Raw genomic sequence first — 21,565 nt, 5'->3', positions numbered from 1 at the left:
GCTGAGGTGTTATGGAGGCCCAGGATGCTTCGATAGCGGCCTTAAGCTCATCCACAGTGATGGGTCTGGTGTCTCTCAACTTCCTCTTCACAATATCCCACAGATTCTCTATGGGGTTCAGGTCAGGAGAGTTGGCAGGCCAATTGAGCACAGTAATACCATGGTCAGTAAACCATTTACCAGTGGTTTTGGCACTGTGAGCAGGTGCCAGGTCTTGTTGAAAAATGAAATCTTCATCTCCATAAAGCTTTTCAGCAGATGGAAGCATGAAGTGCTCCAAAATCTCCTGATAGCTAGCTGCATTGACCCTGCCTTTGATAAAACACAGTGGACCAACACCAGCAGCTGGCATGGCACCCCAGACCATCACTGACTGTGGGTACTTGACACTGGACTTCAGGCATTTTGGCATTTCCTTCTCCCCAGTCTTCCTCCAGACTCTGGCACCTTGATTTCCGAATGACATGCAAAATTTGCTTTCATCCGAAAAAAGTACTTTGGACCACTGAGCAACAGTCCAGTGCTGCTTCTCTGTAGCCCAGGTCAGGCGCTTCTGCCGCTGTTTCTGGTTCAAAAGTGGCTTGACCTGGGGAATGCGGCACCTGTAGCCCATTTCCTGCACACGCATGTGCACGGTGGCTCTGGATGTTTCTACTCCAGACTCAGTCCACTGCTTCCGCAGGTCCCCCAAGGTCTGGAATCGGCCCTTCTCCACAATCCTCCTCAGGGTCCGGTCACCTCTTCTGGTTGTGCAGCGTTTTCTGCCACACTTTTTCCTTCCCACAGACTTCCCACTGAGGTGCCTTGATACAGCACTCTGGGAACAGCCTATTCGCTCAGAAATTTCTTTCTGTGTCTTACCCTCTTGCTTGAGGGTGTCAATGATGGCCTTCTGGACAGCAGTCAGGTCGGCAGTCTTACCCATGATTGCGGTTTTGAGTAATGAACCAGGCTGGGAGTTTTTAAAAAGCCTCAGGAATCTTTTGCAGGTGTTTAGAGTTAATTAGTTGAATCAGATGATTAGGTTAAGAGCTTGTTTAGAGTACCTTTTCATGATATGCTAATTTTTTGAGATAGGAATTTGGGGTTTTCATGAGCTGTATGCCAAAATCATCAGTATTAAAACAACAAAAGACGTGAAATATGTCAGCAATGAATCTAAAATATATGAAAGTTCAATTATTATCATTACATTATGGAAAATAATCAACTTTATCACAATATGCTAATTATATGAGAAGGACCTGTATATCTATGGTATAAATGGACTGCACATCAGCTGTGTCTGATGCATCATTTGGTAGATAGAGGTAGAACGCCCCCTTGTGGACAAATGCGTGTACACACGTTTTAACCACAAATGATCCTGGTGATTGTAAAAAGTTGTTTCTGGAAATACAGCTCTGGAAAAACAGACCATTCGCTGTTCTTCAGTCTGCATCTCTACATTAATCAATGGAAATATTCTGTTTGGAATTTGGTAGAAATGTTGGCAGTAGTCTATAGGATAAACCAAAATGTTCATTTTACTCAAACATATAGCCTACTACCTGCTAGGAATAGTAAAACCGAGACACTATTCATGTGGACTCTCTTCTATTTTGTTTCCATGCGCTCTATGGCGTGTGTAAAACTTAAAAAGCTTATCATTGCCTGACATTTTGATACATTTTTGTTTTATTAATAATACAATTGCTTCGAAAAAGGTTCTAAGGCAGCAGAGTTGGAAAAGGGAGAAACCAGCTTTAATCATTCCCCATTGTATAAAAGTCGAAGAAAATTACTTTAAAAGTGGCATCCACTAAGCATGTACACTTTGGTTTGCTGTCTTCACTTTTTATGATGCGATTACATCACTACATAGAACCGTTGTAACAGTTGCAAACGTGTAAAACACATGCCTGACGCAATGAGTCATAAGAGTACGACTGACTCATTAACGCTAAAAACCAATGAGAAGGAACCGTGGGTTGGAAGGGCGGGGTTAATAACCGAACCTCAAGGATTCTCCGGTCAGTTGGCCAACTTCACATGTTGGAGGGGCCCATTACTACAGGTATGCTAACTAAGAAGTGTATCACTATATCAGATAAGTGACTTTAAATGGGCGTGCCATGGAAGTATATCACACTTTAGTTTGCTGTTTCTCACTTTTGCCCCTTTATAGGACAGATGCTATGTCTAGCTGTTCGCATTGACGTGGCGCGTTAGCTCTATATTCTCTTCAGGGTTTATGTATCCACCATGAGGTTATGTATCCACCATGAGGTTGGCGCGTGTGAAGATAGTTTAAAATGCATCTGGGCAAGAATAAGTTAACGGCATGTCAGTAGCTTTAGCCGAACTAGCTAGCACACTGAGTACAGTAGTGCTATCGAGTGGGTGATGCTTGCGGATAACCGGAATTTGTGCTATGTGTGTCAACAGATCCCATAACAATGCCAACTTGTCGTTAGACTGCATATATTAGTGGCTCTGCCTTTTCTATTCATCATTTTAAACAAAAATAATCTCTTAAACAGCAGTTGTTGCCACGTGCACATGGGTACCATAATAGGTCCATGATGGGTACAGCTAGCTAACGTAAATGCTAGTTACCCGATTAACTGAGAAGTTTGGTAAATCTGTTAAATATATGTCTATACAGCTTGATCTGGGTGTGGCGGATACGTCATTGAATACATCAGGGGGGTTCGGTGACCTCAGAAATGTCTTCTCTTCATCTAGACAGTGAAAAGGTTCATTCCAAAATAGGAAGAGGGAAATACTGCCATGTGGAAGACGTCAATGTAACTGAACATGCTCGGAGGAAAAATCCTGATTCTGGTCCAAACGCATTTTGAAACTTTGATAAAAATGGACAAGTTTCCTAAAAAATGGCTGCTCATCTAACTTGGTGTTTATTTCATTCCAGAGGCTGTCCCATCGTTATGAACCAGAGGTGAACCATGAGGAGAGAGATAGCAGCCGTGGTCTTCTTCCTCAAGAGGCTTGTGATGAAGGGGGAGACGTTGGAGGCGCACAAGATGGAGCTGTTTGTGGAGAGGCTAGCTGCTGCTCTGCAGGTCAAGTTCAAGGGCCACTGGTACCCCCAAACCCCCAGCAAAGGACAGGCATACAGGTGCTTCCACATTACATCCAACACAAGTCTCCCTGCGTTCCGAATCGCATACTTTCTACTATTTAGTATGGTAGAAAAGGATTTAGGAAGTCCCGATTCTTGTGGCCAGATTTAGGATGGTTAGAAAGACCCGGATGTCTGTGTTGAAAACGGCATCCTATTTGGGCGATTCTGACCCACAATCCAGTGCGCACGTGAAGTGACGTCACATCAACGGAGCCTCCATATGAAAACAAACGGGGATGCGACGGATATAAAAGCAAGAGGCAAGATCAAGGCGCAATGTTATGATGAAATAAGAGAGTAAAAGTATGTCCCAACAGTATGCCTACTGCATCCTAACTAGAGTATTTTTGTCGTCTGTAGTATGTAGAATAGAAAAAAGAGAGTATGAGATTTGGAACGCAGGGTGTGTTTTTCCTCTGATCTCTCCAGGCAGCATTAGGACCATGTTAACTGAATGTGTTGTCTTTAGGTGCATCAGAGTGAACAGGCTCCACAGACAGGATCCCCAGCTGCTCCAGGCCTGCAGGGAGAGTGGCCTCCAGTACACTGACCTGGGCCTGCCTCATGAGCTCACACTGTGGGTAGACCCTGGGGACGTCTGTTGTAGGTGAGACTTGAGTGAATTGTGTGTGGATTAGCTGAAACAATGACTACTACTAGTATCTGCTGCCAGTTAGCCTAGCATGCTAACAGAATAACACCACACTTAGCTCCTGGACTTTTCCTCCTTCCAACCCTGACATTTGTCTTCAAAGTCCCTTGGGTGGCATAAGAGAAATCTAATAGAACACATTTTTATTTTGAACTCTTTGTCTTCCGACTAGAGGTCTTCACAGGTCCAACCATTCATACCAGTACCCAAATAAAACCTGGTACAACCCCGACTAGACTAGCCCATTATTTTAGAACTGTGGCCCGGACCCATGCAGAGCCGCTAAATGACCACATTAAGACCCGGTTATTATTTCACATGCCAGACTTGAACCTGCCTGCGACACACAGATCCCACCTGCACCAATGTTAGCCTTGCTCTTTCCCTGGCCATGGCGCTTATAATACATCCTCCTGATCACATGCACAACATATTATTTAAGGTCCATGTTTTGGCTAAGACAATATTCCAGATAAGGCGTTACCATGCACAGCAACCATGGATATATTCCCGTTTCCATGTTAATCAGCCTATTCTGAATGAAACCAGCTACATTCACTAGTAGTGGTAGAAGTGTCAGACATCCTCATGTTACTTTGGGACAATAATTCCCCTCCTATCCAAGGGAAATGAACGCTCTTTATCGGTGTCTTGCACTTGCATTGTTTTGTCAGTTAAATATAGCATCTCTTTGAAGGAGGTTTAGACCATGGTTTACATTGGTTTAACAGCTGTGAACCAGGGAATGCATCTCATATATCTCAATAATGCAATTTAAGATTAAGGGACTACTCCCCATGTCTTAAAGCTGCAGTTGAGTTTCAGCCGTTGGGATCCCAACGGCTGTTTTCCCAACGCTCTACCTGCTGTAGCTCCTCCCTCTGAACGACAGCTATGCGCGTTCATGTGAATTCAGTTACATTGACAGGAGACAAACACCATGTCCGATTCCGAGGTGATTAAACATTAGTAATGATAACTACATACGTACATATTGAGCATACCTTTTAATCACAGACATACCATGTATGTTAGCTTAAAATCACTGTAAGTGTGCTGGTAGGCCTAACAAAAGTAGCTGTAACAGCCAGGCAAGATAGCAAACTAATTGTAACGGAGCGGAGAGGTGTGTGTGTGTATCTCCTACTATCTATGCTCCTGCTCTGACCGCAGCTGGGAGGGGCTGCTGCGCGTCAGTGCTCTTGCTGCTCGTTGAGAAGATGTGATACTTGCTTTGGCGAAAAAAGTCACCAATAACACCAGAAAAAAAAGCTAGATTTGTCGCTTGTCGAAAAAAAAAGTCGCCAGGGGGGCTGAAAAGTCACTAAATATAGCGACAAAATCGCTTTGAGTTGGCAACACTGAGCACAGGACGAGGGCTATATAGGGCCAGCGGACGTCCTGCTGCTAGCGGCAGGCAGCCTAGGGGCAGAGGAAGGGGACGAGGTCGCGGTCGGAGAGGTCTTGATGTGATAGGGCAAGAAGACATGGCCGGTGTACTTTTTTTCGAGCTCTCTCCGTCTCCCTTTCAGCAGTTAACTTTTCAACATTCGTCTTTCCTCGTTTTTTTGCTGTCTTAGCGGTGTTAGTTGGTATCCTGGGAATGGTAAATTGAGGGTTCGTTTGTGAAGACATTGCCACTCGCTGTCCGCCGTAGTAGCCTTGTACCAAACAGTAGGCTAGTGTCAGACTGCGAGGGTCGTGAACGCTCACGCAACTGACGCATCAACGTCGTTGCCAAGGTCCCACAGCCAGTAAGAACGGATAATCTGACCTCGCTCTGATTGGTCAAAATTAACATGAGCGGTGGCAATTTTGGGGGGCAGTACACAGAGGCAGGGGGGAGCAAAGTGATAAAAAAATATTTTCAGACCACTTCACCTACATATAGCTGAATGGCTATTATGACAGTAAAAAATCTCTCAACTGCAGCTTTAATGCGCTTCTGGCTTACTCTGACTATGCAGGGCTCCAGACTGCAACCAAATGCTCGCTCGTAAAACCAACGAGTATTGAAAGCCTGTAAAATGGTTTTGGGGGCAGCCCTACTTAAAAAGGCAGCAATTGTTAATGCGTTTCCCCCTTTTATTCCCATTCATAGATATGGAGAGCAAAATCCTTGCTTCTCGGTGGCCACTTTCTCCGGTGATGTGGAGCAGCATGTTGGTCAGAAGGTGAGCAGTGCTGTGGAGAGGGTGACCTCAGACTACCACTCAGGCTCTTCCTCTGATGAGGAGAGCCTGCACACGTCCCCCCTCACCATCCCCACCAGCCGCTGCTCTAACCAGGTAGGACACATTTTGATATGTCTTCTGTCTAATTATCACATGTAGGTCTGGAAAAAGTCAAGTATATGCTTTGTTCTGTTTGGTGCGCACTGTGTGCTATTCAGATTAAAGGTGGGGTAAGCCATTCTGGAGAATGTTTGTTGACTATCACTTTGTCAAATCATTGAATATCTCCTCATGATTCCACAACCTATCTGTACCATTTGTGTGCTGAAAACAACTCAAGTTTTGATACACAGCCTAGGCTCTGTAAACTTGTATGTAAATGAAGGGGGCCTGACCCATGTGGCTAGATGCCCCTTAAGAGCCTAGGCTATGTATTAACACCGGTTTGTTTTTCATATAGTACGGACAGGTAGCAGATTGAGTTGACTGTTTTTGATAAAGTGAGTTGACTGTTGCAGTTGATGACAGCTTTTATTGATTGATTTTCAGGCGATGAATCCGGCTGCTCCTTCGTGGCATCCTAAGAAGACGGTCCCAGGAAAAAGTCCCATCCTTCCATGGCCTCAACCCAGCTTCAGGCCTGGCAGCAGAGCCCCACACACTTTAAGGTCTAATTTGTGGCTCCCTCCCAGCTATAGAGGGGGGTCGGGGTACTGGGACGTCAACCAAAACCTGCCACATTGCTAGAGTAAGGAATCATTGTGCTTTGGGTCTGGACATTAAAGCAAGAAGACAAAGTTTAAGATGATGGACCAATGTTTTTTTAAACATGAATATTTTTATAGCTTACATATTGATTGTTATTGACAAAGTCATTTTGCACTTTAGAACATTTGTTATTGCTAAATTAAGTCACTTGTATTAAATTAGATATTGAAATTGGAATGCTACTACACATGTAGTCTTGAAGTACTTTATTTTTTTTTTACAAGTATTTTTACAATGGGAGTTGTTCATGCATGCCACCTGTCCTTTGTGATACAATGTTTTATTTATTCCTAGTGTAGAATTGTCAGATGTATAGGCTTAAATTTATGTAATTTTATTAAACATCATTTCCAAGCATCATCATGCTCTGTTATTCTTTTGGTGTGATCTAGAGGAGCTGTCGTTAAAGGGTTAATTGGTGTTTTGTGTATTGTCCTTTGTCTAGCTGCCATTGTAGAAAAAGAAGCATAACATAATTCTAACAAAGGTCCCTAGCAGGAATCAAACCTGGGGCATTGACATTATATGCATAGTGTTTTTGAATCACCTTAATTTGTTAAAAAATAATTATTTGGGTGAACAGATCCTCTTGAGCTACACCATTACAGACACCATTTCAGTAGTGCTGCAAATATATCTAAAAGCAAAGTGTTTAAAATACTTTGGGCACTACCATTAAACTTCCATTGTTTTGTGTGGTGGCAGAAGGCTTGACAAATTAACTCATGCCCTGTGTTCCAAATCACATACTTTTTTACTACACTACATACTAAAGTACAGATAGTCAAGGTCCTGAGTAAGATTTGTATGTGCTTCATTTAGCGGAGAATATCTCAACTGTTATAGACTAATATGACCCTAGTGAACAACGTGGGATGTGTGACAAAATCTCTATCCGGGGCGAAAGTCCTGAAAATGACCACAACAGGTTAAACTAGTATCACACTACGTGGTGAATGGGACTTTTTTTTCTTCCTTTATAGATATCCTCATACTTTTTTACTAGCCTGGCTTCCGCCCACCTACCTACTTCTGCTCAATTTTCATTTCACTTCAGTAGTCAAATGAAATGAAGTACGATGGTTTGGTTGGACCAGGCTACTTTTTTACCAGATTAATCTTTATATTAAGATAAATACTGTTTGTATTACACTTTGTCTAAAAAATTCAATAAAATATGCAAATGAGGCAATATCTCATGCGTAGCCTTTATAAACCCTTTAGTAGAAGTCCTGGATATGATTTGTATGCACTTCATTATGCGAAGAATATCTCAAATGTTATAGACTAATATGACCCCATTGAACAACATGGGATGTGTGCCAAAATCTCTACCTGGGACGAAAGTCCTGAAAATGACCACAACAGGTTACAACAGTATCACACTACGTGGTGAATGGGACTTTTTTTCCCTTTATAGATATCCTCATACTTTTTAACCAGATTAATCTTCATATTAAGAGAAATACTATTTGTATTAAACTTTGTCTAAAAAATAAAATATGCAAATGAGGCAATATCTGATTAAATAAAACAGCTTAGACACTCTGATACGCATGCGTGTATCTAACATCCAGCCAGTTGTCTAGAATAGCCTAACTATGACCTTTTAGAAAAGATACCAGACAACACAAACCAGGCGCCATTAATCCACAGTGGCGGTGCTGGTTGTGACCGGCAGAGGGCGGTACTGCTCCTTGTTTGGACCCCCTCCTGTCACGTGACTCAGGCTCCGTCCGCTGTGCACGGTGCACCTGCAGCGAGCCGCGGAGGAGGAGTGGAGTTTGGATGCTTTGGTCGAGCTGGGCTGCTGCCGCTTCACTTCTCACTCGCATTCGACACAAGTTCTCCTCGCAAGTTTCAGTGAAGAAGTGGAATAGTTGGGAGAGAAATGGAGACCTGGAGAGCCCGGTTCTGCTGTGTTCTGTTGAGCCTGTGTGCAGGTAAGTTATCTGACACCAACTGCCGCTGAGCTACTTGGATTGCGATGGATTTTTTTTCACTGAAACGGGGTCTCTTGGTCAGCAGCACAGTAACGTTAGCCGCTGGTGTCCACATGGAAAACTTGCCTTTTCCATAACTTAGAACACGCGGTTTATGTGATGCTTACATTACCCTTGAGTTAGTATTTTTAGCCTAACAATTCACCTGCGCGGTGGTCAATGAAACCACAGCTGAATAATACACTCAGACCAAATTGCCCAATTGGGATAACTCCGACCCAAGGTCAGTTTAGTTAGCTCACTTAGCACACCAGAACAAATGTCCGCCTTCATAAAACGAGTTCAAATGTTGACCGTTGAACTACAACGAAGTTAGATTTTATTTTGCTAAAGAGAGGAAAAAAAAGAGTAAATAAAAAGAAAACAGAATAACAAAGACCAACTGTTAATAAATGAAAGTTTGACAACGTTATTTTTTATAGCCTATTATTTTTAACATGTTAGCATCCCACTAACCCTTACGTAGTAGTTTCATCAGGTGAACCATATATTAGCCTGGTTGGCTGCCTTCTGATGTATTTGTAAAACTCAGAATGAATGATTATAACACGTCAACATTATTAGCCTCTCACTGTCGTGGTTGCGGTGATTTGTTTGAAATGTGGTCAGATAGTCTTTTGGTCTTATCGCCTGGCTGATAACACAATGGCTTGATCCGCTTTTAAACCTGTGGCTTCAAGGTGCTGCCCTTCTTTTTGTGTTGCATCTGCCACCAGTGACCCCCATCCAAACCCCCCCCCCCTGTCCGAAGTCCCAGGCTATTTAATGTAACATAGGCCTACATGTTGGCCCCTGTGTTTGCAGCTTTGTTTATGTTGGCGTAGTTTATTAACGTGACGGTTTCGATACGTTTCATTTGGTTGAGAACTTCCATCAGAGCCAAGTTGCCAAGAAGTGTATTGTGTGATGACTTGTTTGGGCATATTAACTATATAACTTCTGTTCTTCATTCAAAGCACCAGTCACTCATATCGCGGGTTGCAGGAAAAGGAATGTTTTAGTCTGATATGCCAAAGTTGTTGTAGTTTGTTCTGTTATTTATTTAACGTGTTATCGTACATACAAAACATCCTTATGGGCGTGGCTGTGCACTTCACTGGAATTTAGACCGAAACTAGCACCTCCATCCTCCCACTCCAACACTGTCACGGGGAAACTTTTGCTACAGTATTGGCTTCAGCCAGTGAGGAGCCACCACATTTATTGAAATATTTCCAGAGATTTTTGATGTCAAGCCACAGAGCCAATGGTCTGACCAATGGCATGTCTATGTGCTGCTGATTGGTGAGAAACCAAAGTGCTTTGTTTATGCTCATCCAGCACATCTCGCCCTATGCAAACGCTGGCTCATATAATATAGGCTAAGGTTTACACAGTGTGTTGTTGAGCCGCCTATTGTCTCATGATTCACATTGTTGTGTCCACTAGTTTGGGCTCATTACCATCTTAATGGCATCATGGCCTCGAACCGTTCCACTTCAGCAGACAAGAACAGTATCTGCCAGACTCTCCGCATTCTTTGAACATGGCTTAGAAAATACACAATAATGTAGTATCCTCTATTAAATGGCAACATAACAAATAGGCTTTCTCTTGCTCCATTTTCTTTGCTCTATTTTCCTGTGCTCTATTACTCCAAGAGGTACATCATGGAATATGAAATGTTGACCAAAGAAATAGAATTGGATTAAGCAGATCTGAAATCCTTGACATTGTCGTGCAATGTTGATGATTTAACAACATGTAAAACTGCAGAGAGTCACGCTGCCTTTTATATTATGAAGGGAAATTATATTATTGGTCATTTGTATTGTGTCTAAGGATAACATCTGATGAACTGTTTTTCCATGTCATCAAATGCTCCTAAAGGCAGTAGGTTAATTGATTGCTGCCCTCTTTATTGCTAAACAAATAAGTACAATCTAATACTTTTAACAGTGAAGTCAGATACTGTACTGCTACTGTGTGTGTGTCGCAGTCTGGCTCCTAGCAAGCCGTTTCAAGTAGTTGCATTGCTTTGGTGTCAACTGAACACACTAGACTGCTCCATGCAGAACACTATGACAGTAGTAAACAAGCAACAACTGATGGGATTATTTGCGCTATCATGGAAGAGCGTGTGTTTGTTGATGAGTGGACAGCTCTGCCTGCCATGTTTATCCAGCGCTCCCCCTTATTAACACACACCTCTTATTTTCCATTACTGAGGACCTGAACACTGTAGCCCTTGGTCCAGACCTGGCTGTGTTGGTAAAGAGTGAAGCACTGACCAGGACAAACAGAAACCTGGTTACCTGATAAGCCTCGGCCAGGAACTGGTTGCTTGGTTACCTTTTGAAAACAGACACGCAGATCCAGGGAGTGTACTTGTGTGTGTGCTCCAGTTTCTCTGGAAAGCTACCCTCCCCCTTGCCTGCATATGTGTATTATGTGCTCTTTTACAGCAGAGAAAAAAAATCCTTGTTATTTTGCACAATAGTTGCTGCAGACGTATTGAATAACTGGATAAATCACTCTCCTTAACAACTATTGCTCCTCTTCCAGCCGAGACAGTTCCAGTGGGAGAGATAGGTGGAGACATGTTAAGCACAAGTTGAGCTGTTGTCATTGGGCCCAAGCAAGCAGACGGTCTGACTGTAGGTCACATCCAGCTGTCCTGCTGCAGCAGCCTGCTGTGGGTCTGAGCCGGCTGTCCTTGGGACTGAAGCAGGAACATGTTGAATGGGATTACCCTTCAGGGACACTGCTTTGTCCTCAACAATCTGATGATGAATATTCACCTTAATATTTTAGCATGCCGGCCCTGTGCCAGCGTTGAGTCTGCTGTTCACCTACATGGGAGTTTGAAAGGCTGATCCCACCTTTACCTCGCCACATTACCCCACCTCTATCCCCCTCCATTTCATATCTGAATTACTCAATGAACAAACGGCTGCCTGCTAGGGAATCAGTGAAAATGATTAATAGGTGTGCTTGTTTCTGACTCCTTTTAATGGCTGTGCAGCCACTTTGTATTCACAGCTCATCCTTTTTACACAGGTACGGGGTAAAACTGTCTTCTGGAGTGCTGCCAAAGCATTTTTGTCAGGAGATATATTGGCAAGATTATACTCAATCCCTTGGACATAAAGTCAATGTTACTTTGACAGATATTTCAAGTTTGCCTGTCTGCTAACTTCTAACACACAGTGTTGTTGACCCACTGCCAGTACTCGGCTCCCTAGAGACATGGACAGTATGTTCTGTTGTACTGTCCAATAAACGGAGTTGCAACATTGTCAGTTGATAGGCTGCAATATTGGATTTTCAACTCTAGTTTGAGTACAATATTTTACCAACCACATCTGACACACACAGTGACACAGCGGACTGCAATCAAGCTGTATGCACATGACATGATTGACTTAATTGTCATATATGACACATATGAAAACACACACATTTAGCCATGGATTCTGGTGTAGAACACCAAATAAAGCCATTCTATAGGCCTATATTTTCTCATAGGCATAGCAAAGAGACAGCCAAAATTGGTATTCAAATTTTGTTTGCCATGATCATTCATCGTTCAGTTCCTACAACAACATGAGAAAAATATTTTTTGGGGCATATTCCGAATTGTGATAAATTATGATTAATCCACATCCACCCTTATGATTAATCAGATTAAAAAAAAATAATAGCAGCCCTAATTTTTCCCGTTCAACATCTTGGTGTTGTGTGTAATGAACTTTGGGCTGGCGGCCTTACGAACTAAACACTTTTTGGCTTGTTTCACTAATGCACCTTGATAGACATTCAAACAGGTGAATACCTTAGTTTGTTGATTTCATGTCTTACCACTGACACTGATATCATTATGTGGTCTGATGAGAGTAGGGTAAAGTGGATATCTTTAGCATGGCTGTTGAAATTCTCAACAGAAGTGTTAATTCAAAACTCATATTTGGAAAAAAGATTTGAAGACCAGAAAGGAAATTAATTAGATTTATTAAAATAATATACGAAAATAAAAACGCATTGAATAAAACACTTTTCTTCATTGCAAATGAACGGTAGTGCAAATAGACCGAAGTCTGATGTGTTCCCCACAGACTTTATTCCTCTGCCCCGCTGTGATCGCTCTCATCTCTCTATGCTCTGATTCGGTCGTGGCATAGCGGGTCATCCTCGCTGCTGTCCTCGGCATTTGAGACGCAACATTTATTTAAGGCTCATAGTTAACCACATACCCTAGTGCTGAAACGAAAGCTATCAACACCGTGGTTTAAGGCTGAAATGATAACCGGGGCACGTTAACGCTGTCGAGGGGAAGGCTTCCGCGATCTCCGTTAGTTTCAGTTTACAGCCGACAAAGTTACAATCGCAACGACCGCATGGACAGCGTTTAAATGAAGCCTCTCATTGTTATTATCATTAGGGCTTTGATGCAAATGATGAAATCCAAACATTACGGCGGCTGTGGTGGTGCGTAAAAGGACAGCGCATTTGGCAATAACTCCTCAGCACTGCAACTGCCGCAGCTAAAAAGCCACACTGCTAACTAAAATGGATGCTAACGGAACACTAGAGCGGAGAGATGTGTATCTCTAGCTCTGCGTGCAGCTGGGAGGGACTGCTGCGCGAGGACTCGGCCGCCTGTCAGTGCTCTGTGACGGGGAGGTGCCGCGGAGGCAGCTGATGCTCGTTGAGAAGAGTTAAGAGTCTCCAAGTCACCAATAACACCAGAAAAAGTAGCTAGATTTGTCGCTAGTCGCTTTTTGAAAAAAAGTCGGCAGAGGGGTCTGAAAAGTCGCTAAGACCCTGTTTCCATCTGGGATTAACATCTGACTTTTTGAATCTGGTTACAAGTGGCCAGCTCTCAGTCCGTGTGTTCCCACTTGTATGTGACTTCTTTGTCTACTTGTGATCCGATTCCATTTACCCGCGCTGTATTTAAATCAACACGTACATCATTTCCGTTTGCGTTGCTGTTTTTAACCGGTGGGGTTCAAACAAGTAAACATACAGGGCTGTACAGTGCCACAGTTTTAATCGCATTTGCTATTAAAATGCATTACATGCGAAGATAATTACAAGTCTAGGTTGAAGAGATAGGCTACTGTCTCATTTAGACAAGGAGGAGCGATGCACAACACTGCTTAGAGGGCTCTACATTAACACTCGCCAAATGCGGGAAATATCATAGATAGTATATAAGTAAAAACTCTTAGGCGAGTAAGTTATTACGCCACTTTGGCTGGTGAAAGATGTGTGTTTGCCGGGCGGCTTTTCTAACGTCTGCTACACTCTTGTCACCACCACCAGTACACGGCTTTATGCAGTTAAGTTACTTTACGTGCAAACAGAATATTTCCTGTGCGCCTTCACATTAAAAGCCTGTTACTAGCCAAACGCGAGTTGACTTTTATTTTTAAGCGGATAAGAACAGGAAGTCGTTGCCTTGCAGCTCTCCGTGTTTTTAGATTTACGCAGTGAAATGAAACCAGAGGACAGAAAGCTTGTCATTTGCAATACTGGCGGATGCAACTAACGTTCATGAGGCTTCTATAAAAGCTGCATGAACGCCAGTGATGCACTTTTAACGTATTTCCGCTCAGGCAGGGGGCAGCAATTGAGTAGGAGGTCCCTAAAGTGGACAAGAGTCACATTGGTGTTTCCACTATCAAATGAATGCAGACACAACGGTCACAACGGACGTAAACCACCTCCGAATGTGGTTTTTGTGATCCGATCTCAATGCGTCTTGAGAGTGTTTTCACCTGTAGTTAAAGCTTTATTCATGTGATCCGATTACAAAAGTCAGATGTTAATGCCAAGTGGAAACGGGGTCTAAGTTGGCAACACCCCCATGCTCACCATGGAGATAGAATACTCTCAATCGCTGGCTGCTACTGCGCACGTGCGAGCCAAGCCGGAGGCTAAATGGTCCGGGGGAACTAACTTCTAAACCGTTTATACCGTACACCCCTAACACAAACACTGACACAAACACAAACACACACACACACACCTGTGGCCGCTCCTCGCCCAAACTACAGGTTGACTATTTCTGAAAACATGTGAAAACAATCTAATGCTGTGTGCTGATTTGTGTTTAGCCTAAAGGGAAATCTGAACATTCTCCGATTCTATCGATAGTTCCTAAATCATGTTTGACAAAAGTGAAACTAATATCTGCTCCGCTGCCGTGGCAGAGCAGAGACGGGCAAGCCCTCCACCAATCAGATTGCTCCGGCTGAAAGACTGGCCGACGCCGATTACACACGTTGAATCAGGTGAAAAGAAGACCTACGACATCTATGACGGCCGACGTCACCGAACACACCAAACAGACTCATGTCCCCGCCCCTCCAGACTCTCTGACCATGTCTGACGCCCGCAGGGCTCCAGAGTGCGCCTAATTTGGGCGCACATGCGCCCAAAAATCTGTGGAGTGCGACCAGATATTTCCACTGGTCGCACCAGTGCACCTGAAATTGATCACGTCATATTAAATGTAATATTGGGTGTTGTGCTGCACGATTCATCTAATTGCGATGTGAGCAGCTAGTGCAATTACATAACCGCAAAATTGGCTGCTGCGATTGCGATACAATGTAGGATAAATGTGCGCGCGTGTGTCTATACGTTCCAACTGCTGCTCTCGTCTTTTTGGTAGCGCCCCTCTGACAGTGTGTGTGTGTGTGTGTGTGTGTGTGTGTGTGTGTGTGTGTGTGTGTGTGTGTGTGTGTGTGTGTGTGTGTGTGTGTGTGTGTGTGTGTGTGTGTGTGTGTGTGTGTGTGTGTGTGTGTGTGTGTGTGTGTGTGTGTGTGTGTGTGTGTGTGTGTGTGTGTGTGTGTGTGTGTGTGTGTGTGTGTGTGTGTGTGTGTATCTGCGCGCGCACCTACACGGCGTGCAAGACGGTTGCCGAGTCGACAGCAGAGTAAACAAACAAACATGGACGCCGACGCGCAGCAGCATCCACGCTGAACTGTGACGGAAAACAAAGGCATATAAAAGAGTTGCCTACCATGAACTGTCTTTGGGTTGAAAAAAAAACTCCTTCAACTCAGTATCCGTCTACCTGTAGTCCAAAAAAATAAAAAAAATGCGCACAGCTGCTGCTGCAGACGGGCTCGGAGAGTCGGCACCGTGCGCATCAACAGTCATTCAAAGCAGCGGTAGTTATCATACAACCGGACGGTGTAGAAAGTCCTGTCAGTTAAAAATAGTTATCCAGTTTTCAAATCCATGTTAAAATCAGCAGGATATAGCATGTGATATAGAGCTAGTTAGCTTAAAAAAAAGTTGCTAACGGTGTCAAATGTGTTGTGTTCAGGTCACCTCGGTAATATAGATTTTAGGCAAAGGTAAATAAAAGGTCATCATGGTGTGTTCAAATGTAACAAAAAAAAAAGATTTTTGGTTTTTGGAGAGAAATTTTAATAATACAGTTTTGGTGAAAAACTTGTTTTTTCAGCAATATAAAATAGATAGTAGCCTAACTATGGAATTATGACCTGTTTAACATCCTATCTTGAGCTCTGATCATCTTATGGGCAATTAAAGCAATAATACCAGTTATCTTTCAACAAAATAATAGAAAAGTATGGATAGTGGTATCGATAAAGACCCGGATCGATAAGGAGACTCGATTATGCTTATAGAGACTATTGTCTTTGGAGGAATGCATTTATTTTAATGGGGAAGTATTTTTTTTTTTATTACATTTTTTAACTATAATTTTTATTATTTTGAAAACAGTATAGGCCTAGTAGAAGCTTTATTTTTTATATTTTCACTGATTCTTAATATGTGCTTGTTTTAAATTGAGATCAGGTATCGAAGCTGTCAATATTCTCAAATCTTCCTTGAAAACCAAGAAAGTAGAATCATAATAGCCTACCATTTATTATATTGCGTCGCAAATCGCAATATTGGCCACTATAATCGCATTTCTCCAATTCATGCAGCACTAATTTGGTGCACCCAAAATATATGCTGGTGCACCTAGATGAAAAAGTTAGGCGCACCGGTGCACCCAATGAAAAAAGTTAGTCTGGAGCCCTGCGCCCGATTATCGGGCCGGTGTGTCTTCGCCTTTAGGTCCATGGTCATCATCAGTGTGAGGGCCGTAAACGGCCCCAAAGCACATTCATCACTTAGCCAGCTCTGCAGCACCCACTACGCCTTCTGCTCCTAATGAGGAAGAATGGATCTCATAGCTCAAGTCAACATCACCACAATGTTTCTGTAGATAGGCATAGAAGGACACAGTGAAGGAGATTTGGTAACAAAGTGTGCAGTTACTTGGAGAAAATTATTCTGGATTTCAGTAAACTTCTGACATGCAGTAGGAGAAGCTACTTGGAACTATGAAAGACATAAATTAGTATCTAATTAATGTGGTTTACATTTTGTCACAAACACACTACAGCTCGGGAATAGAAGACGTTGGGAGAGTAAACCAGGAGAATGGACTTCCTGGTTAATTCAGCGAATATGTGCGGCTGTGCTTTAGCCGATAAACCAAGTTAGCGCCGTATAGCATTAGTTAACTCACCCGGTTGTGTGCGGGCGGCTAGCACCTCATATTATGAACCCAAACATGACGGCTATGTCCGGGGAACTTTCACAACAAGTACAGCGAAGCACCAGTGTTGATCTACGCCAGCCACGGTCCCCTGTCACAGCCAGGTAGGGTAATGTTGGCTACTTGCCTTTATGTTGTGCCGCCGTGCACCGAAGCTGCTGTAACTGTGTTTGTTATGTAGCTGCCGTGAATATGCAATGCTGTTTTAATGCTAGGCTATTTGTGCTGTTCAGTTTGTCTTTTGGCACAGTTGTTGGCCGTGTTGTTGTTGTTTTTGTGCGGACATGCACGCTGTTGTGTCGGGTCGGGTCTGATCACAGCCATGGTTGATTAGGGGAAATACAATATCGGGAGGGAGACTAGGCACGTTACGCGCGTATAACCATTTTTGACACAAAATGATCAAGCAACATTTTAGCTGCGTTACGCACGTAAAGCATACGCGGGTAACGCGTGTAGTGTGTTCGCACCTTAAGACCACCGTCTGCCCTCTGCCTGGAACCTGGCAGACCGGGTCTGCTCTGATTGGCCAGGTTCCCTCATAGTAACCGGATGGCAACAGGCACCGCCCCCTAGCTTCACGTTACACTGAGCGGACTGCAGTGCAGTGTGGGCAGATTTGAGCAGACAGGGGAGGGCGGGACAGAGACGGGCCTGAGCGTGTAGCGGCATTACGATACATGGAAATCTGGTTTGTTCACGTCACGCAATCCAGGATATAAGGCGCTAGAGCGCCGCGAACGGCAACAGAGTTTTGAGACTGTGCACAGCCACCCCAGACAGTAAGCAGGGAATATGTCTAAAATGCACTAGTCTTTATTTGACACTTTGGTATCGTTTAACATGACTATAAAACAACAACATTTATAGGTCAGAAAAGAGGAAAAAGCATTATAGATGCTCTTTAAGCTGCCTTCACGCTCCGCCATGTACAGCTCAGCTAACGGCACTGCAGGGCTCAGGTACACGTCATCAAAGGTTTAGCGGCGTGCTACACCAAGGGTAATGGTGCCCTGTGCCAATGAGCAGCTTTCATAGAAATGAATTGGTTGGCGCCATGTTTTAATCAGTCAGCTCTGCTCTACACATGTTGACACCGGTTCCATTTTCCTTAGTTTAGGTTTCATCGTGTAAAACAGACCTGAGAATTTATTTTGATAGCAAATCCTTTGTTCTGACTTCCAATGAACAAATCATTTTGGAGGTAAGCATATTGTATTGTGGATGTCACATTATCAGCAGCTATGTCCAAGCGTTGTCTAACACACAGCAGAGTTGTGGGAAGATGATTATAATTTGTGCTCCAGCAGTAAGTCCCCACTGTCATCGCTAAGAACATTAGAGTTAATTGTGTCTGTAATCTTGAGAAATAAAATGGCTCAGAAAATAAAGGACAGAAGCCAGACGGTGGGGTGAACATTGGGAGGAGGGGGGAAAAGCAGCTGTTGAAGGAGCCATTTTTAGCACCTCTATCTCATTGGAAAACCGAATGTGGACTGTGTGCGGGTATGGTGAAAAAGGCACAAAGGGAAAGCCTCCTTCTCAATTTGACTCCCTGTTGTGTGAACATTCAAGTCAGCCTTTGCCTGTCTTGGTCTTAGTAATCATCATTTTACATGAGCTACACACAATAACACCAAGACCATCCTCAAACTCATTTTGTTACATGTGTTCCCTAATCAAGCTGCTAAACTGAAGCCAAAGACTGCAATGCAAATCCTTTAGAATGTGGAATCTGTAAAGAGGTTGAATGTAGGTTTTTAACCCAGACTGGCTCTGCAACTGTTACTAAATCCTTTTTTTATTGCATAAATGAAACCTCAGGTTTTTTACAGAAGTGACTACGTTTAGTGATGGATTTTATCAGATGCTGAAATGTTGAAAGATATGAGGAGAGGAAAGCTTCTGTATGTGGTAGCGCTAGCGTTTCTGCAAAATGTCCCTAATCTCCAATGGAAATTTAAACGCAAGGAGTCAGGATATACTTAGTTTGAGCATTGAATGAGAATAGATTAAGTGAATCATATGGTCATTGCAGTAACAGCGAAAATGAGCCCTCCTATGGTAAAAATGAATCCTTTTAATAGTCATATTAACGTGACCCTTGATTTATAAAAACTGCTAATTTAGTGTTCACATTTTCAAACTAATGAGTCTGACAAACCAAAAAAAGTCAGCCATCGTGTTACTTTTATGTTAACACGACTGGAGTGCATATGTTTTTTGTAGTGTATGACTTTGGACAGATCTTCCCGTCATTGAGATGTTAGCTACCATGGTTTTAGAACCAGGTGCCTGCCACCTGCCTCTCCGCCATTAGCACTCATTCAAATAGCCTTTTTCTGTTCCTCGTGCCTCTGCAGTTCTGACTCCTGGGTCTCTGTCGGCTGTATAGGTATGATGAGCAGGACATCTGCTACAATTGGGTCTAGTAAAAGCTCAGTGCAGAACCACAGCAAGGTCAGCAAGCCACAACACGCATTTAATTACTGTAGTGCATCTCGCCGCCATGTGGGGAAATGGGCAGCTGGCCCATCCTCCCTCCACAGAGATTAGATTGAAGTGAAAATAGCTCTGTGACTCTGGCTGCTTTATGATGGTCAGAAAGCACATTATGGCCCAACCTTAATCACAACTGTATTAATAAGCAGGCTCACAGGGGCTACCAGGCTGCAGTTGTTGCTGGTAAGTTCCGGATGAAGCAGCTGTTAAGTGTCTTAATGGAGGACATGTATAATTCATAGACGCACTCCATCATTTGAAGGAGAAGAGTTAACCCCCTCGCCATATCCCAGTCCTTCCCAGTCACCCTGCCACCCACAGCAGCCAACTCTTGACAAGTTGTAGGAGAACATCAGCTCTGAATTGGGTCCCTCTATGACAGCAAATGTATGGCAACAACAGTCAGAGGAGGGTTTATGAGTGATGGCTAGAGCTGTAAAGCCATGATACAGCTAGAGGTTTAGATAAATGCCCTGTGGACTCATAAAGAAAGAACCTGTAACTGCACACAATGTCAAACGGCCTCTTATCAACTGGAAAGTTTCTTGGCTCTAACTCTAATACTAATAAGCCCATAACACTTGGGGTAGTACTGTAACATCTCATGAGATCATAAGACCTTGTCAAGAAGATATATGTAGATGTAGATGTAGTTGAGACACGTAAGATAAAGTGTGTGAAACATTTGCTGGGTAACCTTGACCTGGATCAAATTTGAACATATATGAATACGAGATCCTGTGAGATGTGTTGGGGGGGGGGGGGGGGGGGGAACGTTGACTCCCTAGAACATCACCAACATTTTTCCAATCCTTAGTAGCATGAAATCTGTTATCAATGCACAAGATCCAAAGATATAGGGTGTTGTCATTGTGCTGTGCCTAAGATAACGTACCTGTCAGCCTGATTCTGACTACTCAGGCCTCAGACCTTTTTAGATGTCAGTAGAGCCATCAGGGATTTGGCTGGTATGGCAGCTTTCAGGTAAAAGCACTTTCCTACAACACTCAACAGCCAGATGTCCTTCCACAATCTGAAGGATTCAGGTCTACCGAGTGCCAATATTTGACTCTTTGCCACATCTTTTTGAAAGAAAATCAAAGATATTGTTCAAATGGTCAGTTTCAGGTAGGGCTGACCCGAATACCATTTTACAGGCATCGAATACTCGTTGGATTTTCCGAGCGAGTATTCGAATACTCGTTCTAAAAAACCACGCCATCAAAACCATTATTAATAATCCCAGTGTACTCACTGAAACCGAGTGTGTGAGCCAAGACAGCAAGCTGTGTAGTTTGTTGATGCTTTAATAACTTTCTAACGGTAATAAAGTCAGAGTTCCTTACTTTTTCCCCGTGGAGGCAAACAGCTGTTTTTCCGTTCCAAATCAGCTGTCCTTTGCGCCATCGTAACCCGTACAGGAGCTTTTCAATTCATCCAGGAACATGCATATTTTCGCCGATTTTATAAATCCATACAAAGATCCAATATTGATAGTCTTTTGTGTCCATATTATATCCTATTGACCGCCTATTCCCATGATGCAAGCAAGTCACGGTTGATGATGGCTGAATAGCAGCGCTGAATGTAAACAAACAGCTGAGCTAAGCTAATGTTAGCATTACGCCAAACATTACCTTTCCTTCCAAAATCGCGCTAATGTTGTGGTATAGAGTTAATAGGAACATTTGACGATATAGCATATTTTCTGTAAATTCAATTAATAACTGTATTTCATGTTTTGGAAGGGCCTTTCTCTTATTC

General features: G+C 43.2%; 2 protein-coding genes across 2 annotated transcripts in view; both read left to right on the top strand.

Moving 5' to 3' along the window:
- The first annotated feature begins 1,959 nt into the window (after nt 1-1,959).
- Nucleotides 1,960-7,081, top strand: btg3 (B-cell translocation gene 3). Its single transcript, XM_080041749.1, has 5 exons — nt 1,960-2,056; nt 2,915-3,121; nt 3,597-3,734; nt 5,881-6,067; nt 6,503-7,081. Exons 2-5 carry the CDS (start codon nt 2,949-2,951, stop codon nt 6,698-6,700), a joined length of 696 nt encoding a protein of 231 aa, XP_079897875.1. The 5' UTR covers nt 1,960-2,056; nt 2,915-2,948; the 3' UTR covers nt 6,701-7,081.
- A 1,443-nt stretch (nt 7,082-8,524) lies between these two features.
- Nucleotides 8,525-21,565, top strand: part of cxadr (CXADR Ig-like cell adhesion molecule) — a 44,436-nt gene continuing 31,395 nt past the window's right edge. Inside the window, exon 1 of the mRNA XM_080040375.1 lies at nt 8,525-8,664. Coding sequence (XP_079896501.1) covers nt 8,613-8,664 — 52 coding nt within the window. The 5' untranslated portion in view covers nt 8,525-8,612. The remainder of the gene's footprint in view (nt 8,665-21,565) is intronic.

This window comes from Ammodytes marinus, assembly GCF_949987685.1.
Source record: "Ammodytes marinus genome assembly, chromosome: 14".
NCBI classification, from domain to species: domain Eukaryota; kingdom Metazoa; phylum Chordata; class Actinopteri; order Uranoscopiformes; family Ammodytidae; genus Ammodytes; species Ammodytes marinus.
The sequence above is the reverse complement of the archived record's forward strand: the minus strand, read 5'-3'. Positions and strand labels throughout refer to the sequence as shown.

Bases quoted from the DNA above. Each gene is read 5' to 3' on its own strand.
- btg3 (XM_080041749.1), top strand. From the start codon at position 2,949: ATGAGGAGAGAGATAGCAGCCGTGGTCTTCTTCCTCAAGAGGCTTGTG. The intron at 3,122-3,596 runs GTGCTTCCACAT...TGTTGTCTTTAG, and splicing joins AGCAAAGGACAGGCATACAG to GTGCATCAGAGTGAACAGGC. The intron at 3,735-5,880 runs GTGAGACTTGAG...TCCCATTCATAG, and splicing joins CCTGGGGACGTCTGTTGTAG to ATATGGAGAGCAAAATCCTT.